Here is an 11947-nt window from a genome sequence, read left to right on the forward strand (position 1 = left end):
GCAAAAGTAATGTCACTCCGCCAAGAGTAATTAAGATGTCGCCAAGAGTAATTAAGATGTACAAATGGCATCTTGAGACCTTGTTAGCAGAATGCAGCTTTATCACTTTCATCCCTCTATTTTCCCATCTTTCCAACACACATCACTGCTCCATCACCCTCATTTCACATTCCATGACAATCTCACCCACTGATTTACTGCACAGCTTCCATCTTGTGTTTGCGTTATGTACCCATGTGTGTGTTTGCTCAACATATATTCAGTGTGGTGTTTATCATGTGGATTTATAGAGCTCTCCCCCCGCAGTTAGTGCTTATGAAGACAGAGGCATGTCTGTTCGCTCATGTCTGTTCTGGTCAACATGCTGTTTCTCACTCACCCGTTCTTGATTCATCCAAAATACAATCACATTTGAAAGAAGAAAGAGGATTGAAGAATCTATCGATCTATGTCATATCAACACTATCCATCTGTGTTTATCTTTCTGTCTGGTTTCCCCATCATAGAAGTTTTTTTTTTTCTTTGCAACCACACCAGCCATTTTCTTCCTCTATTTGTTTAGTTATCCATCAGTCTATTTACCTTATCATGCTGCCAAACCATCCATTTACGCTTCCATCTGTCTGTCAAACAATATCGTGGTATCCATTTGTCTAACTATCGTCTCTGTCTACTCACCCCACTGTCAATCAAAGCTTCTCCCTAACTGTGCCGTTTTCTTTAGCTGGGCAATAGCATTGGTTTGGTTAAGCTTGTCTTAACTTCTGATTCATGCGTCCACCTCCAAGTACAAGCATAATCACAGCTGATAGTTCATTCAGACTTGCGTGTTATGGATAAATGGCATTTTCTTTTGTGCTTATAATGTTGTATGTCGAGACATGGGTCATTGTTCAGGAAACCCAACCCTGCCTGGCCTTTAATAGGAACCCATCCAAATGCTCATTCCACTGGCAAGCCAGATCTCTGCTGGGTCACTGTCAATTTAGAAGGATCAGTATGGCGCTTTGGGGCCTAGCGCACATGGTCCTAACAGATTAGCCACTCACCTTTCCTGAGTTGAACTTGGGGGGCAATGTTCCTGCCAGAGGCCTCATCTGTCCCTCATGTTTTAGCCATGATGCTAACACAGTGCACCAAGAATTACAATTTTTAGCATCTCAATTTCTTAATGCACTTCAGCTTTTGAGGTTAAATTGTGTTACTTATTTATGTATTTATTTTCTTTTTTTCATTGAATGATAGTAATCTGTCAGGTTAGTTCATGTCTTTTGTTAATAGTGGTTAATAAACAGTCATTTAGATTTTTAAGTTACTATTTTGTCAACTGCATGAATTTACATATATTTAATTGAGCTTTAGTGTTTTAGCCTGGTTTAAATGGCTTCTTTTTAGGACGTATACACACCGATGGCTTGTACATAAAGTAGGTCAACACATTCAAGGTTTTTTTGGTAAAAGGATGGAAAGCGCAAGCTGTATTTCTATTACTGCATAAGTGCATTCCTGTTTTACTGCTGAAGTCTGCCTCCCTACAGGGCTGCAGAGGGGATGATTAGCACTGCAGATTAGCCTTGGGCTGCGATCAATTGGAAAGTATTTCTCATCTGATGGTTTGATACATGTGTGTGCCTTTGCTTCCCTGCTCCCTTCTTTTAAGTTTATTTTTGTTTTAGATCTTAAATTCTGCCATCTCTTTTGAAAACCAAGCTGGTCCACAACTCAGAGACTGTCTTGTCCGTATTGAGGATCCCAGTGAGAAATCTTGGCAACTGTGACCGTCAGCCGTTTGATATCCCGTCAAACATGGTCCTACTGCTGTGCCTGAAAAAGGAAAAGATACTAGACCTGCCGCACTGGACACCAACCGTAGTTCCTCATCCTTTCCCTTGTTTGTCCCGGGAACAGATCTGTCAGAGCCTTCCTGCTGCAGAGATAAACTAGTGCCTCACTCTCTCCTCTAAAAATAAGCATTTGTTTATCGACATGTGTAGTGATTTCAAGCTCTCCTGTGCCTTATTGTGTGCCGAGCTGTCAAGAAACATTACTCTAAGGCCTGGCTCTTCTTTCAGCTCTGACCAGCTGAGAAAGTGCAGCTGAGCAGGACAATGCAGAGTGCTGGGGGGCAACAGGCTAGCAAGCTTTCGCAGAAATCTGCTAAGACGTCACCTTTTAACTAAGGCTGTGGACCTCGATCATTATCGAGAGCTTGAAACTTTAATGCACTCTTTAAGGTAGAAACTGTGGAAAGTGAAGGGCAATGCTGGTATCGAATATCTGGGTCACATATCCAAGGTAGCTAGCGTCTAAATGGAGCTTGGCTTTGATTGAAAGCCATATTAGATGAAAGGGGAAAACTCAGATCTGTGCTGACCAGTTTTGGCATATTTTAATTGCTGCTTTACTTCATTATTTTCATTAGTCTGAGTCTTAACAGACTATCAGATTAGACGTTACTGTAGGGTATCAGACCGAGTCAGACGATCTAAGATTTGGTCAAAACATGGTTGGAACATGAGAAGCCGAATTCCACAGAGGCCCAAGACACAGGATGTTCATAAATCAGATCTTGGCCCCACAAACCTGAACCAACTAGCAGCTTTGAGTAGCTCACAGCATTTAAACAAAAGATTAAATGATTCCCTTTGAGCTAAATTGACCTGTTTCCCTTACATTACACATCTCCCATCTTTGTTTAGAAATGGCTCTGAGAGAGATTTAGGGAGAATGCAGACCAGACCTCCAGCTTATCTGAGCTCTCATCCATCCTAGTTTGATGAGGAAAGCTCATGTTTGCACACTCTGCTAGTGGAACTGCGGTGGCTGAGTTTGACAAATGCCCCGCGCTTGCTCTAAACATCCGTAATTTCAGCAGAGCGCAGTTGCTTAAAGCAGGATTTCAGAGTATTGTCTAACGTGTGTTTCTGGTGTCTCTCTTGCTTTAGTTTGGGTAGAGAATGCACTTAAGAGCTCACATCTCAATGTGGAAAACGAACCAGGATATCAGCCAGTACTTAAAGGATTAGTTCATCCCAAAAAGAAAATACTGTCAGCGTTTTCTCCGTCGTGTCATTCCAAATCCATATGACTTTCTTTTCACAAAAGGAGAAATTTTGAATAATGAGGTTGTTTTTTCTTTTACATACAGTTATGATGAATGGGGGCTGGAGCATTCAAGCTAAAAAATGATGCATAAGTGGCATTAAAGGTATCATAAAAGTGGTCCAAATGACTTTTGTACTTTTGACTTCTGAAATCCTACAATAGCTTTGTATGAGTGCCTGTGAGTGAAATGTTCAGTATTTACTGATAATGTTCTAGAGTATGACAGAATCAATGAGTTGACCTTGAAAACTGGATCAGTCTTAATTTGTTAATAAATCTAATAGACTGTTTTTGTAAACCGAATCACCCAATTTATTTAAAAGATAAGACTCCAAAGAACAATTCATTTGCAAATCAGGTATCACTACTTATCACTCTCATGAACATGCCAAGGATGTCAAGATTATTCGTCAACATTGACTTATTATTGATTTTCATTGTTTTCCTCAAAGATACTGTATGACTTTAGAAGAAGAAATATAGTGCACAAATCATATGAACCATATTCATGGTGCTTTTTAGCCCCAGTCCTTTCATTATATAGTAAATAATCTACTTTTCAGAAGGATGAAGTTCATGGTTTGATCTTTGTTAGACATTTTTGAGTAAACATTATCCTTGTGTGTTTATTAAAGTTACTTGTGGTTGGACATTTGTAGCTTTTTTTTCTCTCTCCACAAACACAACATTGATGGGACATTAAAAGGATCTTACACTCCAAAGTATACACAATATTTTTTTTTTAACACAGCATTTTCATTAGCAAATAATTATTATTTCCTGCTTTTTTACAGTGTTGAACAACATTTATTTTTCTTTTTTCTCACATTGAAATGACTCATGCCCAGGGTTCTGCATTTGATTAAGATACAGATGTTTATTTTTTTTTAAACACACTAACACACATAGCTTGATGTGACAAACAACCTCAAATTAGACCCTGTTGTGTGTCATGTATGTGTGTGTATGTACAGTGGGTACGGAAAGTATTCAGACCCCCTTAAATTTTTCGCTGGTTATTTAGATGTTTGTACTCAAAGTTTCATCGAAATGATCTGAAACTAATTCTGCTTCCATATGTTCTACGATACAGTTTTTTTTTCTTGAGCAAGCAAGCCAACATGCAAAAATACTTTTTACCATAACACATATGTCCACTTATGTTTTAGTTTTTACCTTCATGCCACAACAGATCAAGGTTCCAAGGCTTTAAAGCACCCTTTTCAGCTGTCTCAGGGTCAGGCACGCCTCTGACCTTCCATTCTCCTTTTCTGCAGCTGAAGTAACCTTCCCAACTTACTCCGCTGCTTCCTCAAAACAGTTACTCTCAGCTTTGCAGGAAACCTTGGTTTGTGCAACTGTAGGTTTTACTCTCCAAGCCCCATAACTTACAAATAAAGAAATAACCCTCCCCACCATCACAACCTCTTTATATTTCCTGATTCTGGTGCTGGTGCTCCATTACCCATGGAGCTCGAGTCTGGCAAAGGTATGCTGAAGATGAGAAGAGTAGATAGCTGCTACTGCTGTAGTGTGTTCCCTCTTTCTCACTCTCTCTCTGCCTCGCCTCCCTCTATGGCCCACAAGCGGTAAACATTGTGTGTTGACATATGGCCTTCACAGATTTAATCACCTTTATTACATTTTGTCGCTGAAAAAATATGAAGTGATACACGTTTGCACATTACGGTATGCGTACGTGTGCGTGTGTGTTTTTTCTTGGCACAGAGGTTTATCCAAAACAACAGATGCATAACCAAGAAGTGTTTATTTGAAAATATTTGCCTCTGTGCATTTAATATTTATTGCATACATATTGAATATTTGAATTGCATCAAGCATGTAAATTATTCACTGTCATAATTACCTGTTTATTCACATAGTTACTACTCGACTGTTGATTGAAGCTTATTTGTTATTCATGGAGCAAACCTTGTGCCAAAGGACTCTCCTGATTATGTAACTTCATGTAATTACAGGCAGACGACAGTAATGTAAAATCCATTATGTCATTTAATCTCGTTAGAAGAATCCACAGGGGGCCATCTGGGGCCTATCACTCAATCATACAGTGAAAGTGTCGGATAGGCATACAAGCCTACGACGACTCCTCAGTCCTTTGTGAGTGTTTGTGTGCTTTTTAGTAATGTGTTGTTCGCCAGTCTGTTCTAATCCCATGATCCCCCACTCTTCTGCAACATATTATGACGTTTTGATCACGTTTCACTCCCCCTCCTCCATCAACACTCACTAAGCACTGAGAAATAGTAGCTTCATTTAATTAAGTCCTGGAATACAGATATTTCTCTTGCGTAAAACCAAATGTTCTTATTTTTTCATCAATCTTTTTCACTCCCATTCTTTTTCTTTGTGCATCCAACCTAAAGACGTTGCCTCCGGGAAAAGCAGGTAAAAAAGCCATCAAAACCAAAAGCACTTGACAGATTTGTGATCAGTGGCACAGTTCTCCTGAAATTGTCTAGTGGTGTATTTTTATTGTGGAAGTGAATGCTCACCCTTTAGAGAATAGCTTCATTATGTGTACCCCAATAGAAATCGCTGGCGGTTGGTGTGATTGTTGCTGTAGATTGGGTATTTTAGACTGAAGTGCCTGAGATCATAAACTTAGAGAGCTTTTCAACCCAAATTAAGAGAAGGAGGAAGGTCAGTTTTGGTGGTCGGTTTGTCTTTTCTGCCCATTTGGTTGAAGCATAGACTTTTTCCCCACCTAAATCTCATCTTCAATCTGCCGAGCTCCAGCAATTATCTCAGGTATTGCTCTCTAGACGTTATTTTCCCTGTCTGGCCAAATGCTCCAAACCTCCCTATGTTCCACTCTCTATTAACAAGCCATAATACTTTCATTCATTTTAAATTTGGACCCCAAACTTGAAGAACTGCCACTAGCCCTCCCAGGTCCCAACAAGTCTTTGTGGCACCTTCCAATATACTTACAAAGTAGGCATCTTGGAAGCAATTGGCAAAACAATGGCAGTGTTTGGACTTGGCCTTTGTTGACCATTTCTTCTGTCATCCACTCCCTTGCTCTCAGTGTGGGTACTTCCTCTGTTTAAAATTGTTTTTTCCCCTCTTCTTCATCCTACATGGTGTCACATTGAGTATGTTGTCATGACATGAGGAACCCAAGCAATCTTTTTGAATGCTGGTTTGAGTGGTGGCTCAACAATAAGGATTTTCTTTCTGCTGACAGACTATTAGTTTGCATTTTTACTTGCCTTGCCCTGCTAGCAATTTATTAGTAGTAGTATTACTAGTAGTAGTATAGTTGTTATATTAGTGTCATATATACGTAGATAGTGACAGACACTTTTATCCAAAGTAGCTTACTTTGCATTCAAGCTATACTCTACATGTATCAGTATTCCACCTTGCTTATTGTTGAGCCCTGCTAAAGAGACCCCTTTGTAGAAATTGTAAATAAAATTTGAAATAACAGCCAGTGCTCTGACAAGTTATAGAAAGTTCTTTGTTTTTTAATCACTGCTGTCAATGTGCCATGCCCATTCAGTTCAGAGAGAAAGAGACTGCAGGCCTTCAGGCGCTTGGCTTTTTGAAGTGGAAGTGGATGAAAGACTCAGCTGTCATTTCAACTCATATTGTGTTTTCCATGCAGAGTTCAAAGTTCAGCATCCTCAACTTTCACCAATGCCAGAGGAAGTTGTCCTGCAGAGAAATGTGGATTTCCTCTCTCCATTTGTGCTCTGTTTTTCATTTATCCATTCCTCCCTCTACCTTAACCACATCTCTTCCATCTCTTTGTATTACCCTCTTGTTATAAGCATTGTCCCTCCCCTGTGGTGAGTATCCTTGTTAGGACAGATTTATACGTCTACTGAAGCTTGAATTAAAAGGCTCTAGGCAAACTCAAAAAAGGGATTTGTTAGCATAGAGCACTTGCTCTTATAATCATCCAACACTAAGCTTTCGACTGCACTGTAATAGTAGAAATAACAAAAACAGCAACAACAACTTGGCCACTGTGACTGTGTTTTATTTCACCTTTGTCTTGTTAGAAACATTTCTTTGCCCAGACAAAGCCATAAAACAGCCTTTTCAAAATGATTTCTAGCTTGTTTTCACATTGGCCCCGCGACTGACCTTGGCAAACGAGCTGGGCTTCAATTTTGTTTGAAGTATGAATCCACCTTTAGTGGGAGCCCACTTGCTCCTAACTCATTACCTGACATGATGAATGGGGCCTGTTCCATTAAACTATGCCCAGCCCATGGTGGCATGGGCACCTGGCACTGAGTAATGGCAGTTGCACGGGTAGACATGCCAGGGTAGGTAGGAAAGGTGTGGCGGCTTAAGCATGGAGTTGGCTCTCAAATCTGCAGGGAAAAGAGGAAGGTTGTCCACTCCACCTGCCACATGGCCCCCACCCAGCCCCTCACTACACCATCTTTGGAGTGGAAAGGGCCTTTTGTGTGATCCCATAATGGGCTGGCCTCAGTTGCCAAGTTCAGCTAGCACATTTAGTACTTCCCTCCATCATATTCCTACTGGCTTAGTTTAAAAAAAAAAGAATCAGCTTAAAACAGAGAATCTCATAGTTTAAGCATTAAAGGGACAGTTCACCCAAAAATGTCAATTCTGTCATCATTTACTCACCTTCATGTTGTTCAAACCTGTATCATGACTTTCTTTGTCCGGTGGAACTCAAAAGGAATTGCAAAGAAAACCGAGGACTGAAGAACACTGGATCCTATTCGTTGTATGATGACATAATTTCATTTTTTGATTGAAATATCTCTTTAAATGCTACCCAAACCTCCTGTGGGTGTTTAAATAAGTATGTGCAGCTGTTTACGCACTGTTTTGCACTTGTGTATGGGTGCGTCCCATTAAGTGTCTCTTCTCCAACATCTCCAGGCTGTGTTGTTATAGGTGGTGGATCTCTCGAACACGAGACTGGAGCAGGAGCTCGGAGGTGTTACTATGACTCCAGACAAGAAGCAGCTGACTCCAGACCATCTTATGTTGCTCTCTTTTGAATCAGTTTGCCTTTGTTGTCTCTGTTGTTATTTCCTGTCATCTTTCTAACCATTAACCACACTCCTGTTTCTCCCCGTGTGTCTCATATCTGTCTGCTGCTGTTGTGAAAACACCTAACTGTCCCTTTTCCTTGTTCTCTCTTTGAACAGACAACCGTCGCACTGGTTTGGAAAGATCCCGTTCACGCCACAATGCAAACCCTATGGTCCGATGATCGCTTGCCGGCTAAGGACGTTTGCCAAGTGCCAGAGACCCAAGAGTGGGGACAAAACTGAGGAGGGCTGAAAAGGGACGGAGAGAGAGCCCTTCAGCATTCACATATAAACACACCCACACATACATGCATACAGAACGCAGAGCAAACCTCAAGATGTGCGTCACCGCTCCAGACACGTCATCACAGGATCACTTGACCCTCACTCCTCTCTGAAGGAGTTATATACTACATGCTCTTTGTGCATTGGGCCTATCCAATTTAGCGGTGTTTGTTTGTTATTTTCATGATTACACCGGTTCTGTTTATATGTCAGCACATCTCACAATGCTAACTCCCCTGATCTGGCTCACGTCCACCTCGCTATCTGCAAACAATCAATGATTGGCTGCGGTTTGATCTCTCGCTATTGGATTTTTCAATGCACAAACACACTCTTGATGAAAAAAGGCCAAAAGCACCATAAAGGACTGCGTGATTCTGTATGCATATCAGCAAAGGGACTTTATTTGCTGTTGATTGAACAAAACCTTGACTTGACTGATTCTGCCTGCCCCTTTTTCTTTTTTATTTCCAGTCCCACCATCAGCCGTATAATCTCTGATCACCCCCTCTCTTTATATATTACAGATCCTATGTATGTAGCGACATGAAAAAGCTGCTGATATTAGCTTCAGAGCTACCGTGTGTACACATTTGTGCTGTGTAAGAGCTGCCAGTGCCACAAGGTACCTGAGGTGGTTGAAAGATATTGCTCTTTATCTACAGTAAACACTTCAAACATTCGTAGATGTTTCTCTTGCAGAGTCAAAGGTTTTATTAAGTGAATCTGCAGGTATGTGAAGCAAATGCGAATCAAAGAGATGCCATTCATTTCAGTTTTCAAACATGTCACATGTTTTCTTCGTGATTTCTTTGTAAGTCACTGTGCTTTTAGCTTTTAGCCCTCTCGTAGAAGAGCATTTTAGTGAACTGTAGCTTAGTGGTTTTTCAAGATCCACTGGTCATCTTTAAGAGCTCTCTCTTACTGACCTACCACATTTACCTCACCATCTCAGTGCTGTCTGATGTTTGAAAACTGTCCAAAACTTTACAAAGAAGAGTATCAGTTTTAGTATCAAAGTTCATCTTTCACAATTTGCAAAATATGTATTTATTCACAGTTTGACAGATTTTGCCTGAAGCCTTTTATATGTGAACAGTAACCCGATTCCAGTGAGGAGTCTTCTTGGATACGAAGAGGATGTACAGCCATAGACGATGGTGACTATCTTCATGTGAAATCCATTAGTGAAATCTTTCCAATCATTTTCCATAATGTTTTCTGCCCCCCATGTCCATAACACTGCAGGCAACAGTATGTAAAACAGTCTCTTATGGGTGTCTGGAGTCATACTGACTCACATACTGGTACATGCCACACTGAAATCCTCCACATTTGTAAATTAGGGGAAACTGTTAAGTTGGCACACCCAATGCAAGCGTATACAGTATACAGTACAGCCATAGTGTGGTGCAGAACACAGTACTGTTAAACAAACCACTGTTAGTCAGGCTTTCTCCTCACACTGTGTTTGTCATATATTCTCTCAGGAGAGAGAGGAAAGGTCGAGATGCAATCCATTGATTTGCTTTTCTAATTAAAACTGCCTTTTGAATGGTTTCCAACACCACACAACAGAAGCTGCACTCGGCTCTCATGGCTCTCTCTACCGGTTATTTTAAACTCATGTTAAGGGTAATTACAGCATCCACACACTGTCAGTGCAGACACCTCTGACATGCATTGTTATTTCCCAGTCGGACTCCAGTTACATACATTATGTGACTGGCAGAGTCACTGGCACCAGATAATTCATAATCTTTCTGGGTAAAAATATTGTTTTTTTTAGGAATCAGTTTTGATAAATGTGCCAATTTTTCGTGAGGAAAAAAAGTTACTATACAGAGATTTCATCCATTTATTATGAAAACTAATGAAAAACAGATGATTTTTGTTTAAATCACACTAATATTTTCAGTATGAAAGTAAATTGAAGAATCACATTCACAAGACTGAAACTAGCAGCAATGCAGCCATTCAGACTCTGAAGAGATATAGGGCTTAGGGATGTCGTCATTTTTACAACGCTAATGTCAAATGTTTATGAAATATTCTTCAAAATTGTGTAATTTATAGATTTTTTTTTCTCTTTCCTAAGAAAACATTTTTTTTATACCAGTGATATTCCCCTCCTCCTGTGATATTGGTGTTAAACCTGTGCATTACTATAGGCTAATATATATGTGTCGTGTATTTGATAGAATATATCCTAATGCAGGTTAGAGTCTGCAGGTGACTGACTGTGTAACATTTTTAGTCAGATCCAATATTTTAATTGGATGTTAGGCAGAGACCAGAAGCAGGCACGAAAGTCTGAATTTACTAGTGCCAATTTGGGTCCTCTGCAGTCTCATTTATTCACATTTGTTCGATATTCTCGGTTCAGATTGTATGATGGTGCACTTTAACTTGTTAAATATAGACCTGGAGCGATCTTTTAATTTGTGATTTCTTTGCATATCATTGCCAAAATAGACTTTTTGCATGTATTGTGTTTTCCATGCAGAGTTCAAAGTTCAGCATCCTCAACTTTCACCAATGCCAGAGGAAGTTGTCCTGCAGAGAAATGTGGATTTCCTCTCTCCATTTGTGCTCTGTTTTTCATTTATCCATTCCTCCCTCTACCTTAACCACATCTCTTCCATCTCTTTGTATTACCCTCTTGTTATAAGCATTGTCCCTCCCCTGTGGTGAGTATCCTTGTTAGGACAGATTTATACGTCTACTGAAGCTTGAATTAAAAGGCTCTAGGCAAACTCAAAAAAGGGATTTGTTAGCATAGAGCACTTGCTCTTATAATCATCCAACACTAAGCTTTCGACTGCACTGTAATAGTAGAAATAACAAAAACAGCAACAACAACTTGGCCACTGTGACTGTGTTTTATTTCACCTTTGTCTTGTTAGAAACATTTCTTTGCCCAGACAAAGCCATAAAACAGCCTTTTCAAAATGATTTCTAGCTTGTTTTCACATTGGCCCCGCGACTGACCTTGGCAAACGAGCTGGGCTTCAATTTTGTTTGAAGTATGAATCCACCTTTAGTGGGAGCCCACTTGCTCCTAACTCATTACCTGACATGATGAATGGGGCCTGTTCCATTAAACTATGCCCAGCCCATGGTGGCATGGGCACCTGGCACTGAGTAATGGCAGTTCGCTTGCATGTACTGTACCATCCCTGACAAGTGATTCAATCTCCATTCTCTCCAAAGTCTCCTCCAGTTCTCTCTTATTCCCTCTCATTGTAATTGGCACTTGGAACAAGATCAAAGATAAATGGGTGAGAACAACTACAACTGTCTCAGGACATTGTTTTATTTTTTAGGTAATGTAGGACTCCATAGCCCTGTCTTCTTCTTCTTCTTTTTTTTCCTTGACATTGTGTTTATTGTCGTATAAGCAATTTATATTTGTAACATATTTTAAGTTTATTTTTATCTGTGACTAAAAAAAAGGTGAAAATGGTTATGCAGACTGTACTTGAGTATGTAACAGAATATCATACTAA

The 11947-nt window shown here is 40.0% G+C and overlaps 1 protein-coding gene across 1 annotated transcript in view; it reads left to right on the top strand.

Annotated features, from left to right (window-relative positions):
- The window catches only part of LOC107690093 (protein diaphanous homolog 2-like), a 189003-nt gene extending 178087 nt beyond the window's left edge, over positions 1-10916 (top strand). The window contains exons 7-8 of the mRNA XM_016488332.1: positions 5493-5514; positions 8271-10916. Of these exons, the coding sequence (XP_016343818.1) occupies positions 5493-5514; positions 8271-8406 (158 nt within the window). The 3' untranslated portion in view covers positions 8407-10916. The remainder of the gene's footprint in view (positions 1-5492; positions 5515-8270) is intronic.
- The last annotated feature ends 1031 nt before the right edge of the window (positions 10917-11947 follow it).

This window comes from Sinocyclocheilus anshuiensis, unplaced genomic scaffold (genome assembly GCF_001515605.1).
Source record: "Sinocyclocheilus anshuiensis isolate Anshui unplaced genomic scaffold, SAMN03320099.WGS_v1.1 scaffold1737, whole genome shotgun sequence".
Classification (NCBI taxonomy): Eukaryota; Metazoa; Chordata; class Actinopteri; order Cypriniformes; family Cyprinidae; genus Sinocyclocheilus; species Sinocyclocheilus anshuiensis.